Source organism: Notolepis coatsorum (genome assembly GCF_963971535.1).
Source record: "Notolepis coatsorum genome assembly, chromosome: 10".
Lineage (NCBI taxonomy): Eukaryota > Metazoa > Chordata > Actinopteri > Aulopiformes > Paralepididae > Notolepis > Notolepis coatsorum.
In genome coordinates this window covers 31680072-31698665 of record NC_140174.1, presented here as the reverse complement: position 1 = coordinate 31698665, position 18594 = coordinate 31680072, and the positions used below count along the sequence as shown (strand labels likewise).

The window sequence follows — 18594 nt, the reverse complement described above, 5'->3', positions numbered from 1 at the left end:
ATATAAGCGAGGGGCGTGACCGTGCTTCTTCCTTCCCTAATATTTTCATTCGGAAGCGTTGGCTACAAGCGTGCTTTAGACAGTGGAAATTTAGCTTATAGTTTTCTTGTTGCTGTTTCTTCGAGATGGCATCACCACCAAGACTCGAGAAGCCCTTCTTGGGGCTCCACTAGCGCGCCCTCCTCCCAACCTCCGCTCGCCCGGTGGCATGCGGCGCTGAGTGTAGTGCCACCCGTTGAGCGCCCCTCACCCGTGAGGAAGGTAGCTCCGGCGTCTCCATCAAACAGACCCCCGACACGGGTGTGGTCTCTCTGATGGCAGACGATTGCGGCACAAGCTCTCCGCCTGCTTGCTCCCGCCGTTAAGAGCGGTGGTGAGCGAGCAGGATGGGTGGCCGCAGAGGGAAAAACCCTTCGGTTCTGCGGAAGAGCTGGTGCCAGAGAGGGTCTTGCGCTCTCCTACCATCACATCCCAGTGGTGCACCTCGAGGAGAATGTGCCGCGCCCGGCAGCAGGTAAGGGGAGCGGGACTAGGCCTATAGGAGGCTGTATCCCCCCTTTCCTTCACCTCTCTCTTCCTCTGTTTTTCTCTTTTACAACACACGCAGGCGCACACATACATTTCACATGCACGTACAGTTGTGCATATACAGGCACATGCAATTGGACACACACCCATGTACGCACACTCATATTCATGCACAGTTGCACAGTTGCACACACACACACACACACACACACACACACACACACACACACACACACACACACACACACACACACACACACACACACAAACAAGCAATACATACACACAGTGCACACACATACAGACAGACCGTAGCACATGCATGCGCATACACCCTTTTGAGGCTAAATAAATGGCTAAAGAGCCCTGGCCTAGATGTCGGCCGGTCCAAACCGCATGACACCGACGGCGGCGTAGTGGAAAATGTCACGGACGTGGTCTCAGGCTGCTCTTCGCTGTCTCTCCTTGTGTCTTTGGGTTCACGCAATGTCGTAGTACTTGCACACAAATTACTGCATGATTTTGAATACCTGAGTACTGAGACGACTGTTGTGATGGAGTTTATTTACAGTACTATTATAAAACAAATTCACACCAGAATTTCCAGAGCAAGTTGAAGAACCTCCAAGGGAAGTGAAGGCGTCTAGCCGGGGCTCTGCCTGAATGATGAATGTAGTCTACTGTACCACTAGTGTGTGTTTATTGTAAGTCGCTGTATGTGTGCGATTCAGAGTGGTTTACCAGGTGCTACTTGTGTATGTGTTGTTTTTAGTGTGATTTAGTGTAATTTACATAGTGTGTGTGTGTGTGTGTCTGTGTGTGTTTGCTCAGTACAGTCATACCACGCCTACATTCTTTCTCTGGTCTGTGGGATTTTTTTCCTCAGAGGAAAAAAATAACCTGGTCTCACTCAAAACTCTGTAGTCTCTTGGCCTCTCCTCTCTCCCTCTCCCCCTCTCTCTGTCCCTCTCTCTCTCTCCCTCTATCTCCCTCTCTCTCTCCCCCTTCTCTCTCTCTCTCTCCCCCCCTCTCTCTCTCTCTCTCTCTCTCTCTCTCTCTCTCTCTCTCTCTCTCTCTCTCTCTCTCTCTCCATCCTCTCTCTCCCTCCCTCTATCTCCCTCTCTCTCTCCCCCCTCTCTCTCTCTCTCTCTCTCTCTCTCCCTCTCTCTTTCCCTCTCTCTCGTACAATATCACACATATAATTTTAATCATGTAACTACGATTTCACACATATTATCATTTTAATCATGTAACTACAATTTCACACATATTATCATTTTAATCATGTAACTACCCTCTCTCTCTGACTCTCTCTCTCTTTGTCTCTCTCTCAGACAGTGTCTGTTGATGGTAAGACTCAACTCAGCTGGTGGTGAGACTGATTCCAGATCAGACAATGAATCTCTGGTGCTGTCTGGTCTCTGTCTCCAGCCTGTCCTGCTATCAGGTCCTTTTTCATTTCCTCTTCTCTACTGTCGATATATCATCAATCTCATGCCTCTCTCTCTCTCTCTCTCTCTCTCTCTCTCTCTCTCTCTCTCTCTCTCTCTCTCTCTCTCTCTCTCTCTCTCTCTCTCTCTCTCTCTCTCTCTCTCTCTCTCTCTCTCTCTCTCTTCTCTCTCTCTCTCTCTCTTGTAGATATGGACCTTATGTTCCTCTTTCTAGGTCTTTCCTATTTACCAGTGGAGGGGAGGAAGAGGAGGAGGCGGAGGAGGAGGGGATGTCAAAGGTCATCCTCATCTATCTTCTTATCTATCGGAACACTGTCTTGGGTCAAAGTGATCCTCCTGGACTGACTGCTGGGAGTGACGAGTTTGTGTCACAGGTTGACAGGAATGTTTTTTTTCTATACTTCCCAGAGTTTTGTGAAGACTGTGAATGCTGTTTTTCTGTGTGAATGTACCCTGATCTATGGAATTACGCTGTGTTTTCTGTGTGGATGTACCATGATCTATGGAATTACACTGTGTTTTTCTGTGTGAATGTACCCTGATCTATGGAATACACTGTGTTTTTCTGTGTGGATGTACCCTGATCTATGGAATTACGCTGTGTTTTTCTGTGTGGATGTACCCTGATCTATGGAATTACGCTGTGTTTTTCTGTGTGGATGTACTATGATCTATGGAATTACCCTGTGTTTTTCTGTGTGGATGTACCCTGATCTATGGAATTACCCTGTGTTTTTCTGTGTGGATGTATCCTGATCTATGGAATTACGCTGTGTTTTTCTGTGTGGATGTACCCTGATCTATGGAATTACCCTGTGTTTTTCTGTGTGGATGTACCCTGATCTATGGAATTACGCTGTGTTTTTCTGTGTGGATGTACCCTGATATTTGGAATTACCCTGTGTTTTTGTGTGTGGATGTACCCTGATCTGTGGAATTACCCTGTGTTTTTCTGTGTGGATATACCCTGATCTGTACCCTGTGTTTTTCCCCATAGCTTTGGTCAGTGGCGGCTCGCCACTAGGGGCGCTCGGGCGCCGCCCCCCCTCAGGCCCCTGGTTATATGAGAGAAGAACAAGAAAAATATTTTTTTTGTTTTTTGTTTTATAGCCCTATAAATAATATAAACATGTTTAAAATGAATAATATTTACTCATTTTAAGTATGTTTGTGTTTCCAATGCACAATATAACGTTAATATATAAAATAAAAATACTCGTTTTCCTGAACAGGAAGTGACTCACTTTTTTTAATTTTTTTGTATTTCTCGGCCCGGGCTAGACGCAATAGCGCTCTGAGTGCGCGTCACTGTTTGATCGCTGTATCCGTCGCAGCCAATCAGTGCGTAACGCGTTGTGCGTTGAAATATGACTATTATGTTGGAATCCGGGCGCGATTTGAAGCGGTCTAGGCAGCAGCGTCAAGAATTTCTGTAGCCGCATTTCGCGGAGACGCTCTCTGATTGGCCGACGTCAGTTTTTTTTTTCCGTAGCAGCATTTCGCGGAGACGATCTCTGATTGGCCGAATCCACTTTATGTTCAATTCTAGCTTATTCTAGGTTGGTGGTAGAGATAGTGTGTTGTTGTGACTGAGATGCAGCTATTTGTCTTAGAGCGTGACTGCAAGTTCTTTCGACGGTTAAGCTTAGGCACTCTTTCAAAGTTGGTTAAGGTTAGAGTTTGTCTTAGAGCATGGCGATAGAACGCCAGGTAGTTGCAGTCTGTTCGACGCGGAATGGACAAAGAAATCAAGTACTGTCTTGTTGTGGTGCTAACAGCTAACAAGCTATATGGCGGATGCAGTCTGGACAGTGGACAGTGGTCTGGATATACATCATCAACAGCGGATTATACACTTATCAAGCCCACACGTTTCAATTAAACAAAGTGAGTTTATGCTGTTGTGTTGTGAGATGCAGCTATTTGTTGTTATCTCACACAGTACTTGTTGGCTATAAGCTATATATGGATGCAGTGTGGAGGGACATGCACAATGGACAATGGAGTGGATATACTTTATCAAGCCCTGCTGCCTGCTCTGCTGTCAACTTAACAACAACAACAAGGTAGATTTGCAATATCGCTCTCTCTCTCTCTCTCTCTCTCTCTCTCTCTCGCTCGCTCGCTCTCTCTCTCTCTCTCTCTCTCTCTCTCTCTCTCTCTCTCTCCCGCTCTCTCTCTCGCTCTCTCTCTCTCTCTCTCTCTCTCTCTCTCTCTCTCTCTCTCTCTCTCTCTCTCTCTCTCTCTCTCTCTCTCTCTCTCTCTCTCTCTCTCTTCTCTCTCTCTTCTCTCTCTCTCCCTCTCTCTCTCTCTCTCTCTGCCTATGCGTGTGTTTGGAGACGGAGCGAGTTTGTTTCTAACGTTTCTATTTATATATGTTTCAAGTTGTGAATTAGACTGTACTTTATTTGGCCAATGCGTGGTACATGTTTGGTATAGCGCCCCCTAGCGCCCCATCTGGAGAATAATCCAGGAGCCGCCACTGGCTTTGGTACCTAGTGCTGGAAAGTGGCCCAGCTGTGGGGGTTTGGGATTGACTGTAGGAAGACCCACCCATGCCTTTTTCCACGTTTCTGATAGGTGGGTGATGATGTAATGACCTGCACACCTGGGCTTTATAATGGCAGTCCAGCGAATAGATGGGAGACTACTCCAGGGTGGAAGTCCACGACACACAGATAGCGTTTCTCTGGACGGAGGTCTCACGGCGGTAAATATCCCATTCTTCATCATCAAATCATTCATCTTCATCTACTATCTATCAACGTCTTCCGTATTCAACCCATCTACACTGCTGCGTGTCCAGAGATCCACTGATCCACTGGGGTTTTTCTACAAATCATCTCCCCCCAATTAAAGGAGCAATAAGGGGCCGTTTATTTTGGGCAGAACTTTTGAAATATTTTCAAATCCTTAACCCTTTCACTGGGATACAACAAAGGCTGACCACATGATATGATAATAATGATAATAATAGGCTACATGTTTTGTGTCTTATTAAAATAATATGCAACGTGAGAGGACGCAAAGAAAGCTCATGGCACATCAACTCGCTGCCCTGGACTCATACACCAGTAACACTGCATCATCTACTTTGGGATAAAGCCATTTTTGCAAGCACTGCAGGGTTTGACATTACCACCACCCCCTACCAAATGCGGGTAGAATTCAGCAAAAAAAAGGGGCTTTTTGGGACTTTCGGAGCCAAAGTGGTGGCATTTTGAAACGGACACCACCATCATATCTTTGTTTGGACCCTCAGAAATATTAGTAATCATTTTTGGAAATTTGTGCATTGAGAGAAACCAGCAATGTCTCCACTACAAAAGCCTAGAGAAAGTTTGTCTTAACTCATCATCATGAGTTATGCACGGCATTATGCGTTCTTTGCTAGGTTCAATGTGAACAACCCAAAGCCGTCAGAGTGGAGGGAAAATGAGTTTCTCCATTGTGGCATTATGACGGGATTTCTGTGTGAAATGGGCCTCTGTTTCCGCATGCAAATGGTTGGATATTAAACTGTGAACAACAAGCCACTGATCTGGTCTCCCTCCATCAGGTGGGATGAATCTGTGGGACTGACCAGACGTGACCGGAACGGAACCCTATGAAGGACCCCTCTTTTCAGACAGAGCACTTTATGTTTCTGTTGCACACCTGTGTTTTGGCTTTCTGCCCTGCTAATGTGTTCATATTTGGGTCAACTGTGGCAGCGTTTGCCAGTGTATTACACTCCCAGGGCAGTGGCATTTCTTTTTATCGTCTCTTTCCCCACACCAGTAGTCTTCCCCATGTTTGTATCTCTCCTACCCCCTTCCCTGTTTGTTGTGCTTTAGCGTAGGTAAGTTTTATCTTTTTTTTATTATCTTTTCCCCCCTCCTTTTTTCCGATTTTTCTCCCATCCCACTGTTAGTCGTTATGCCAATTCCCAACCCCCTTCCTGGTTGTTGCGCACCCCCCCTTACTGTTGGTCCGGGAGGCCGGAGACTGTCAGCCAAACAAGTTAGTATAGCGATCAGCCCAAGCCAAGGCAATGCTGACTCTCCGGGAGTCGAGACCGCAGCCTCTTGCATTGGTGACGAGCACAATCTCCGCTACGCCACCTGACCGCCCTTAGCGTAGGTAAGTGGACTGACCAGGTTGTATTCTTGGTTCCTAGTGTATGTTCCCTTGTACCCCTCTGTCCGCTTGCAGGGCCTCCGCGGTGGTCCGCTAGGGGGGAGGAAGACCTCCACGGCCGTAGCAGCACCAGCCGTTAGCTCCCAACGAGTCATTGAAGCAGAGCATTTATTTTGATTGCATGCCCTTTGTAAGCACATGCATTTGAGTGCATGTTTAGCCTGTTGCTAACTAGCGTAGCCACTGTGTGTTATTATCTGTACATGAGTAGCGTGGCTCACAAATGGTTAAATTCCAAATTGCTACGTGGTGCCTGAGAGCTCCTTGGCCACTAGCAAGCTGGTTATAAAAAAGGAAATCCCTCTGGTTCTACTTTTTGCTCTGTAATTACATTTCCAAATAAATATTTACCTCTGTGGTGTTGTATTATTGTTTTTGGCAACATGCCTTCATCAGGGTTACATGACAAAGAAAGAACAATATTGTTAAATGTAAGTAATAATATGATTGAATATAACTGCACTTTAACTGTTCCACAAGAGGGCGCTATAGGCGTAAGGAGACGCAGCTATAACCTGCTGACGTCAGGTAGCAGGTATAAGGGAATGTTCCCTCCCCCTCTGTCTCTCTCACTCTAGCTCTCACGGAGAGCAGGTCTCGTGGTGGAAATGTACATATGAAATAAACCACGCCAGTTAAGGCTAAAGAGGACCTCGTTGTCATGACCAGTTATTTTGCTCCCCAGGTGACTCTGTCAACAAATATATTTTAAATACCCATATAAAATGGCCTCCACAGGGCGACACACACACACGTGCACACACACACACACACACACACACAACACACACACACACACACACACACACACACACACACACACACACACACACACACACACACACACACACACACACACACACACACACACACACACACACACCCAACCAACCAACCAACCAACCACAAAACAAGTGTCATATATTCAGAGTTGCGTGATAAACCTAGGCTAATTGAATCCACCTTGAATAACAAGGTTTATTATTGCCTTAATGTCTTAATGGGAGGGCTCTGGTATTTTGAGGTAGCCAGAGTACATGTGGAATCTCAACTGGTTTGCATGCGAGCGGCACATAATACAGACACAAACGCGTGTAAATGTACCACATACACATTTATACACACACACACACACACACACACACACACACACACACACACACACACACACACACACACACACACACACCTACACACACACACACACACTGTGTGGCCGGTGTTTATAGCAATGCTAGGGTAATACAGTATGCAGTAATACAGTATACAGTAATACAGTATGCAGTAATACAGTATACAGTAATACAGTATAATAATAATAATACTTTATTTGTATAGCACTTTTCATACAGAAGTTGCAGTTCAAAGTGCTTCACAACAGTAAAAATATAGGCATAAGCGAGCATGAGCAAGGTAAGGTAAATCACAGTGTTTCACATTAGGACCTAGTATCCCAATAGGTTCTCTGTTTACAGTTTCATTCAGTAATACAAATGACAAAAATAGTTCAAGGTAAAAAATTGTCTAAGAATTATAAAATGGAACAGACATACAACAGGGTATTTAACATAACAGTGATAAAATAGTTCAATTTTGGATTACAACAGAGCAGTGCTCTTCATTATAGTAATATTCAATATTCAAGGGGCTTTCACAATTATTACATTTGGTAGTAATAATGGCACATAGTCATAAATTCATCAACATGCACATTTGTTATCAGCAGCACCAACGCAGAGGAGAGTATGCAGTAATACAGTATACAGTAATACAGCATAGGCGGCCCTAAGGTTCAGGGGACCCGTTTCAACAACCAGCACAAAACCTTGGCCACTGGCAAGCTGGTTATAAAAAGGGAAGTCCCTCTGGTTCTCCTTTTTGCTCTGTAATTACATTTCCAAATAAATATTTACCTCTGTGGTGTTGTATTACTGTTTTTGAACCGGTGGAAACTGGTCCAGGTCGATTTCCTCACCCTGTGACATTTTTGTTTGGGCTTTGATGGTTTTAACTCTTTGATGTTTACAATCTGATTCCGAGGATCATATTGAGGACAGGAGAGGAGAGGAGAGGAGAGGAGAGGAGAGGAGAGGAGAGGAGAGGAGAGGAGAGGAGAGGAGAGGAGAGGAGAGGAGAGGAGAGGAGAGGAGAGGAGAGGAGAGGGGAGGGGAGGAGAGGGGAGGAGAGGGGAGGGGAAGTGAGGACAGAAGAGGACAGGGAAGGTGAGGTGAGGAGAGGGCAGGAGAGGACAGGAGAGGACGGGAGGAGAGGAGAGGACAGGACAGGAGAGGACAGGGCAGGTGAGGAGAGGACAGAAGAGGACATGAGAGGAGAGGACAGGGTAGGTGAGGTGAGGAGAGGACAGAAGAGGACATGAGAGGACAGGAGAGGAGAGGGCAGGAGAGGAGAGAAGAGGACAGGAGAAGAGATGAGAGGATAGGACAGGAGAGGAGAGGGCAGGAGAGGACAGGGAAGGTGAGGAGAGGACAGAAGAGGACATGAGAGGAGAGGAGAGGACATGGGAGGTGAGGAGAAGACGGAAGAGGACATGAGAGGACAGGAGAGAAGAGAAGAGGAGAGGACATGAGAGGAGAGGAGAGGACAGGAGATGAGAGGGCAGGAGAGGAGAGGACAGGAGAGGAAAAGGCAGGAGAGGAGAGAAGAGGACAGGAGAGAAGAGAAGATAAGAAGAGAAGAGGAGAGGAGAAGAGAGGAGAGGAGAGGAAAGGAGAGGACAGGAGAGAACAGAAGAGGTGATGAGAGGACAGAAGAGGAGAGGGCAGGAGAGGAGAGGACATGAGAGGAGAGGACTGTGGAGGAGAGGAGAGGACAGAAGAGATGAGAGAAGAGGAGAGTAGAGAAGAGAGGAGAGGACAGGAGAGAAAAGCAGAGAAAAGCAGAGAAGTAGAATGATTTTATTTGATAGTTGAGGAGAGGAAAGATAACCTGACATGGCAGCTGGCTTCAGATCACACACCATAACACAAGAATCCATCTGGTCAGGCTTCTTGTTATGTGCTTGTGCCCCGAACCACAGTGGCATCCTTTGAGGACCTAAAGATATTGTGCCAAGTTATTTGTAATGTGTGTTGGCTCTATTCTGTGTAACAGAAGAGAGACCAGGTTAAGGAGAGGAGAGAGGAGAGGAGAGAAAAGAGCAGAGAAGAGAGCAGAGAAGAGGAGAGAAGCGGAAGAATGAGCCTCAGTGCCACACAAGTTGGCCCTGGCCTGAGGGGCCGCCTCGGCTCTGGCTAAGAGAGGGAGAGGAAGTGAGGGAGGGGGCAAACGCAAGCAGGGGTGGGGGAGAGGGGCTGAGGGCAGCGCCCGGTGCCACGTTTGCATCACAGAACTGTGATCCCATTCACAGCGGCGTGTAGGAGAGTTGGCACCGAAGCTGTGTGTGTTGAGGCCAAAACATCGGCTCAACGACACCCAGTCTGTGGAATCCCAGGTTCCCGAGGGACTTCTTCTCACACAGCGACAGGAAATCAGCTTTTTACTTCACCAGAGGAACGCGTTTGCAAAACACAAGGACTACAAGTGTCCAGTAGATCCCTGTTGTTAGGGAGAAACATTCAGCAACTTTTGGAGGCTGATGGGTGTTCTAAAAATAATGCTCTTTATTCACACAATTAAAACCAACGTGTTTTGGCCACATGCCTTCATCAGGGTTACATGACAAAGAAAGAACAATATATATTAAATACCCATATAAAATGGCCTCCACACGGCCACACGGCCACACACACACGGCCACACGGCCACACACACACACACGGCCACACACACGGCCACACACACACACACACACACACACACACACACACACACACACACACACACACACACACACACACACACACACACACACACACACACACACACACACACACACACACACACACACACACACACACACACACACACACACACACACACACACACACACACACACACACACACACACACACACAGTGTGGCCGGTGTTGATAGCAATGCTAGGGTAATACAGTATGCATAGGCGGCCCCAAGGTTCAGGGGGCCCGTTTCAACATCAAATATGGGGCCCTCATCTTATTTTAACAACCCCCTCCAGCATGTTGACCCTTCAAGTCAAATTCACTTTATTTATAAAGCATGTTTAAAGACAACAGAGTTGACCAAAGTGCTGTACAAGGCATTAAAAACGAATAACACATTAAAATAATCGTAGAGCATGGGGATCCAAGGATCAGTACATAGAAGAGACATATACACTATATAGAAGCAGCACAAAACCCATTAAGAAGAATCAAACTCTAGTGAAAAGAAGTATGTTTGAAAGAATCGACGGATGGGGCGAGTCTGATGGAAGAGGGAAGTCTATTCCATAGTCTAGGGGCTGTAACAGGAAAGCACGGTCACCTCTGAGTTTGAGTCTTGAGCGTGGGACGGCCAGGAGGCCCAGGTGTAAAGTAGTGTACATGTTCATCATCAACCTTTATTTATTCTCCAGATTACAATTGAGGTCACCCTCATTTTCAACGTTGTCGAGACTTTACAGACATTTCAATGCACACATTTCTACAATATAACAATAATAAATATTAATAACTATCTATATAGTACTCTTCACACGGACCGCAGTCCAGAGTGCACAGCAGCAATTAGTATAAAATGAGCATAAAATGAGCACACAAATTGACAAAATAAAAATTGCATACATTTCAGACATAAGAATAGGTATAAAAGACAATAAAAGATACGGAGTTGGACCTCTGACGTTACACGAAAGAAGAAGATGCAGATTTAAGAATAGGCATAAAATAAGTACAATATCAAAAACAGTTACAGACTGTTGCAGGCAGGCCTGCAAGTAAACCTCTAAACTTCCCCTCCGTTATAGGTAGTTTCATCCTCAGCGAGAGCTGAAGAGAGTTCCATGTAGTAGGGGCACTATAATGAAAGGCTGATTTTCCAAATTGGGTCTGTACATGGGGGACCTCCAGTGTAAGCCAATCATTTGAGCATATAGGGTCTAGTGAGAATGTAGCGGGTCATATACAGTACATTAGTTCCTGTGTACTAGGTGGTGATTCTCAAATTGTGGGGTGAAAATGAGAGAGAGAGAGAGAGAGAGAGAGAGAGAGAGAGAGAGAGTCTGAGATACATTTACTGCTTATTCTTCAGCCCTAAAATCCTACAGCATAATGCTACAGTGACGTGTCATATATCAAATTAAACAGCAAATTAGGAGGTTTATGAATTATATTCTACCTCACCCAGAATCACAATAGGAAGCCAATAAAAATATCATGTTTTAGTCTAATGTGCGCATCAGACGGTAATCTACCATAGCCACTGTGCCAAACTCACCTCAGCTAAACTGTGATGTGCCTTTAACCTTTCTATCGCGCATCATTTATCACATTGGCACAGTGCGCATGATTTGCTTTGTCAATCCAGGGTGTGTTTGCTTTGTCAATTCGGGGGGGGCCCTGCTAGCGGGCGGGGCCCATTTGGATTGAAACGGGTGAAACATAGCTAAGGCCGCCTATGACAGTATGTTGTGATCTGGAGGATCGACATGGAATATTTGGCTGCCCTTGGCGGACCGGGTTTTCCAAAAGTCCAGGAACGTCATCAGCGGCCCTTCGCTGGAAAAACAAGGACGATGAACCAATTATCTGGTCAAGACTCGACAGCCAGCTGGAATGAACTATCTCTCCATTCGAGGAAAGACCTGTGTCTGGATGCGGCAGCCGTTCAAATCGCCGTAATCCGATTCATCTGTAATGTGTTTTTCTTTCATTACGGACAAAAACACAGACGCTGAAACCTTGTCGTTCTAATTTGATTCTACTGGCACACCAGGGAAGGTCCAAAGTAGGTAGTCATGGCAAAACACTTCAATGTTACGGCTGATATCACCACACACACACGCACGCACGCACGCACATACGCACGCACGCACGCATTATGTGCATTACACAAACCAAAAACAGATATTGTCGGAATTACTAGAAGAAAGAAACGTCACCACCTTTGGCTGATAGGCTGATAGTAATTTATTCATTTATTAGGATTTCTTTTGGACTGGTCTAATAAATGTTTACGGTTCTTAGATGGATCCCCCCGGTGCCGCCTCCTCCTCCTCCTCCTCCTCCTCCTCCTCCTCCTCCTCCTCCTCCTCCAGGGGTCATTGCAGGGCACCACGGGGAGTGGCGTACTGGCTCATATTAGGCAGGCTATGCATTATGCAGCAGCTTAGGGCACCGCGCTGGATCTTCATGTCCACGGCTATAGTCCACCTGTCGCTGCTCTGGTCATAGCGCTCCACGTTGGAGGTGGTGTTGAAGCGATTGAAACCATTGAAGCCTCCGACCACGAAGAGCAGGTCGTCCAACACCCCGATGCCAAAGTGGCTGCGGGGGGTGAGCATGGTGGGTAGGGCGCGCCAGGAGTCAGTCAAGGGGCTGTAGGCCTCCGCGCAATCCAGGGATTCCAGGTGGTTGTCTCTGTTCAACCCTCCAACCTGAGGACAGGACACATGAGAGGAATGTTTTAGTGTGTGTCTCAGGTAGACAGGCAGGCAGACACGCTATTAATCCACTTAGGGAAATGAGGGCATCACAGCAGCATTGCAAGTCAAATGATACATATCTATAAAAATATCTAGTATAAAGCATTTGTCTCCATGTGCACCTACCACATAGACTTGACCTCCGTACGCAGCGACTCCCACTCCTTGACGCCTGCTGCTCATGGGGGCGATCAGAGTCCACTGGTTGGTGTCTGGGCTGTAGCACTCAGCTGTGAGCAGACACTCCGCCCCGTTGAAGCCACCACAGATGTAAACCTGTAATAAGAAAGAATATTCTAATTTAGTTTATATATTCCATTTTATTTCATTCTACTTTAATTGTCTGTTAATGTTGATGCACCAAAGGACCAAGACAAATTCCTTGTATGTGCAAGCTTACTTGGCAATAAAGATATTTATGATTTCTGATTCTGAATGATACCAATCGCTTAGTTTTTAATGTGAACGTTCCTTGGGTTCATCTACCACACGTGTGATCCTCAGTTCTACCCACCTTGCCGTGGAGGGCTGCGGCGCCGGCGTCGCTCCTGCGCTCCAGCATGGGTGAAATCACTGTCCACTGGTTGGTTTCAGGCTCATAGTGCTCGGTGGTGTTCAGTCGCACGTGTCCGTCGAACCCTCCAATGGCATAGATACAGCCGTCCAACGCGACCACGCTGACGTAACAGCGGCGTGAGTGCATGGGAGCCGCCTGCAGCCAGCTACGAGTGACGGGGTTGAACCTGCGCACACTGCTCAAATACTCTATGCCGTTTTTGCCGCCGACGCAGTAGACCAGACCGTGGAGATAAGCGCTGTCATGGTAGGCCCGGGAACTCTCCGCCTCAATGCTCACGTCCATCCATCCACCGGCTCGGATATCGTAAGCCTCCATGTCATTGGTCAGGCTGCCACCACTAATGCCTCCGATGACCAATAGGACCTCCTGGGGCAGGCGTGGGCGGGTCAGGGGGTTTGGGAGCCTGTCAGAGCCAGGGGGTTTCAGGACGCTGAGGATGACGGGCCTGCAGTCGTGGCTGTCCCTCACCACAGGGTTATTCAGGACGTTGTTCCTGAAGTAGTCAGGCCTCATTAATCCCATGCGAACCTAGGAAGACACAAGCAGACAGTGGGTACAACAGCGGTTGTAGACGGTTTCACTGGAATTCTGTTGCTAGGGAACAGTTTGGACCCAAATGTTTGGGAACCACTGTACTAGGGAACCTAGTGTTGTTTTAATGCAATGCACAGTAATACAATTAGTTACCTTGGGCAGCAGCAAAGGGATGTGTGTTTTACGCTCCTCACAGGAGTGGTCGATCCAATGGAGGATGGCCTCGAACACCGTCTCCTCGTTCTTCACGTTTAGATCATCCCTCTCGATGATGTCCACCAATTGCTGCAGAGACAGCTCCACAAACTCCTGTGAGACACGCAGCATCTCCTCAAAGTGACACACGATGAAGAGATGGGCCTTGCGCCTCAGGTCAGGGCAGCAGTAGATGTCCGCGAACCTCCAGATGCCGACACAATTTTCCAGAGACAGCTGGCCTTCTAGGAAGTCACAGCACGCTCCTATTATGCCAGTGACGAGAAGCTGGTCTGCAGCCACCAGAAGCTCTTCCACGTTCTCTGCTGTCACCGGCACAACGCGTGTGTAGGCGTACTCTATGATGAGCTGCATCATAGCCGTGGACACCCCAGGGATAGTGTAGACTGGTTTCTCTGAGTCGCTCCAGCGAGTGAAGAGGGTTCTGATGAGTAAACAGTAAGCAACATTCTGTCCTGTGTAGTAATATATTTTCACTGTAGAAGTATAGGGTCTTAGCACAGTAGAAGTATAATATATTTTCACAGTAGAAGTACAGTATAGTATCTTTTTACAGTAGAAGTGCAGTATAGTATCTTTTTACAGTAGACGTACAGTATAGTATCTTTTTACAGTAGACGTACAGTATAGTATCTTTTTACAGTAGACGTACAGTATAGGGATGGGACCGAATATTCTATCCCATATCTACATTCGATTTTCATGTCAGAAAATCAAAAAAAATATTATAATAATAATATTTTTTTCTTTTTTAAGCAAACCATTCTTATTTCATTCCTTTTTATATTTAGAGGCAGCCTAATTTTCATAGCCTAATTGATCTAAAAGATGCACATGCTACTGTTTCTGTTTATTAAAACCGGTTGATAGAAGTGCCTATTTATGTGCAATACCCTTTGATTTTAATGATCCATTCTATTAAAAAGAATAACTGAATTTAACTGAAACTGAACATTTTAACTGAATTCAAACTGAAACAAAAAATAACAATATATTTTTAATTAAAATAAATTATAATTTTTTTTTGTTTTTTTTGGTTGGGGGGGGGGGGGGGTCGATATTAAGAACCAGCAATTTTCTAATATAACTTTTGCTAGAAAGTTCCATCCCTAGTACAGTATAGTATCTTTTTGCTAACCAAGTTAACCTGAACCAAGCTAACCTGAACCAAGCTAAACTTACCTGAAATAGGCGCTGCAGCCACACAGGATTGCCGTGTGGGCGTTAAACTCAGTGCTGTTGACTTTAATAACCACATCACAGAACCTTCCCTCCAGACGCAGTTCATTAAGGATTGTACAGGACATTGTTTCCTTTTCCATGTGATGATTTTTAAATTGTATCTACAGTATATATTCAAGCTTACAGACAAGTAGCCGGAAACAACAAGTGAGATCTTCACTTGTCATCTGAGATCTTCTGAGAGAATTGTTGAATAGATACACAAATGTTCTAGAATGTTTGATTATGACATCATACTGTGACATCACAATGGAACATCATACTGTGACATCATACTGTGACATCACAACGGAACATATTTGAGTTTCTATTTGAATAATATAAATAATATGTATGATAATAAATAATATAATGTAATGTTATATATTATAATATAATGTAATATAATAATAACGTATAATATATTTAGCTCCCATTTGAATAATATAGATATTATGTCCAAAAACATGACATTCTTTAGAAGTCTTAAAATATATATATTTTAATTTACATTAAAATAAATGTAAAATAATAATGTTATTTATATAGCACCATTCATACAGATTGCAGCTCAAAGTGCTTTACACAAAAAACGAAACAAAAGGATAAAAAAAAATAAGAAAAAAATTACAATCACTCCATAAGGATGGAAATGATAAGACATTAAAATGATAAAAACGGTAATAAAACAACTAGATAAGATAGTAAAAATAGCTAAATAAGACAAACAGTAAGACAATAACATAAGACAATAAAATAATTACAAATAAAATAATAATAAAGACCGACAAATGTAATAGTTAATATAATAAAATAGCAACATTAGATAGTAAACAATACGAAATGTAATCACACTAAAATAAGACATTAAAAAAGAACAAATACAATTATTAAAACAAATACATAAAACAATGATAACAATGATAATAAAATATTTAAGTAAAAATAAAGATAATAAAGAAAATAAAGATAATAATTCATTTAAAAGCTATTTTTAAAAGGTATGTTTTGAGCAGTGCCAACCGAGTGTGCTGTCCTAATGACCTGCAGGAGAGTTCCACAGTTTTGGGGCATAGCAGCTGAAAGCACTGATCACAACATTACGTTACGTCACCACTTGTAACTCTGCTGTGGACACTGAGCACCCGGCACTATAGCAGATACAGGGATACACAGAGGGAGGCTACTGGGTGGTGATGGTGATGAAGAAGAAGAAACTATGAAAATCATTTTCTTCTTCTTCGTTGTCAACATCAACATCATCATCATCATCATCATCATATTATTATTAACACTTTAATCGCCGATGACGTGTTTAGACGTCATTCCTCGCCATGCTCATTCTGCCGAAGACATGAGATGTACTGGTGAGCTCCACTCAACTGTCTAACGGTTCGAGAGCGCCATCTGGTGGCAGATCGGCCAAGAGGGAGGGGCGCGCCAAACAGGAAGTGCTCATCCATAATCCGTCCGGGCACTCGCGATCGGTAGCCGGACTCCATCTCAACACACTGGATAATCAATCGCTCGCCCTAACTCAATAAACAACGTTATTTGGACCTATATAGTATTATACAACCTGGAAATGGTTCATCAGGATCAACATCCCATAATCGAAAACTGTCTACTCCACGCTGATCGTCCAACGGCGCGAGGAAGATATGGTAAGATCCAGCGTTATTTTCTAACGTATTCTATACTAACTGATCTGATGATCATATGACCCACACTAGATGAATGGTATAACGTTGCCCACGGAATTATAAACGCCCCCTCGCCCATCCGGTCAATATCAGATGATACGTAGTAACTTCTAGAAGTACCTCCAGTTGAAATTTTTCATCTGGCAACGATCGCTACCAAACTGTATTTGATCATCAATATAATGCATTTGGAGCTATAAATCAAGTTCTGGAGAAAGCTGCAGAAAACGATAAAAACATACTTATACTTTAGACCATATTTTAGTATGAATATGTGAATGAAAAAGTATATCGTTGCTACACCCTGAACAATGGATATAGGACATTGAATGGGCCATAATAATGGCAATTTAGCAATATAATTTTAAAAGTTATAGCCCTGCAAAGAAGGGGAACTTCTCCATAGACAAATAGAGCTGGCTAGGGATGGTAAATTATGAATTTGAACCATGGCGATCAAAGTGTTAATAGGCTATTATTATTGTTGTTGTTTTTGTTGGACAAAAGTATTAAATAGTTTACGTAAACTTCTGTCTTTTCTATTAAACAATACCATACTAATAGTGCAAATAGTTATTTATTCAATCAGTGCATGAAGCGGTTCCATCTTCATGTCTTTATTTGTAGCACACATTGCTACATTGTCATGCAGCGAACACACACATGCAAGATGGGTGACACACATAGGAACACACACACACACACATGCATTTTTTTGAGGTTGCAGATAAAATGTCCTCTCTGAGCTTCACCCATCCTGTTGTCCTTCCCCCCAAGGGCAGCCAGGAGCAGACCCGGGGACCAATCCAAGTGCTCCTGTCCGTCTTTGCCAACATTATGCTTTTGAGTACTCCATTGAAAATAAACCTTACAGATATCTTCCATAGACTCACAGGAATTGTGTAAAGTTGCCCAAATAGTGCTAGGAATAGCAATGCAGGTCCCCCCCCCCTTGAGACGGCCCTGGCTGTGATACTAACTATTCACTTCAGACAGATTTCAAATATCCAAATATATATGATTATTACATGGCGTTTTAACATTCGCAGAAATGCTTGATTGTGATTGGTCAATAGCGCTCGGTTGCCACTGACAGCAGTGAATTATCTTTCGATAACTCACCGGTGATTATTGCGCTATTGACCAATCACAATCAAGCATTTAGATTGCAGTCACGAAAGCTAAGCATTACCATTATGCACAGCTGCACTCATCAGTGCAATCAAGTCCAAACCTGCCGGCTGCCGGCGATAATAATAATAACTTTATTTGGGCTGACAGCGGAGCCACAGAACAACTGCGTCTGCATTTGATCTCGTCTTGTCGATTGTGTAAAATGAATTAGGTATATTGTTAGTTAGTTAGCCATGTAATAAGCGATAATGTATAGCCTATACTCGGTCATTGTCGCAAAATAATTGACCTTCACTACGTTTAGAACACCTCGGCGAGGCGCCTCGGTATTCTAAACTCCGTGTCGGTAAATTCTTTTGCGACAATGACCTCGTAGCTATACATTATTCCTTACATATTGCATAGGGTTTACAATAGATCACCTTTTTGGTCTATTTGAGATATAGGGTTGAGATAAGTCAATTACAAAAAACAGCTGGCAGTGTC

At 44.4% G+C, this 18594-nt stretch overlaps 1 protein-coding gene across 1 annotated transcript in view; it reads right to left on the bottom strand.

Annotated features, from left to right (window-relative positions):
- LOC311235524 (kelch-like protein 10) overlaps window positions 1-18594 on the bottom strand; it is a gene marked incomplete at both ends in the record, with an annotated part of 131213 nt that overhangs the window by 58429 nt on the left and 54190 nt on the right. The window contains 2 exons of the mRNA XM_084322992.1: window positions 13485-13666; window positions 13988-14474. Of these exons, the coding sequence (XP_084179118.1) occupies window positions 13485-13666; window positions 13988-14474 (669 nt within the window). The remainder of the gene's footprint in view (window positions 1-13484; window positions 13667-13987; window positions 14475-18594) is intronic.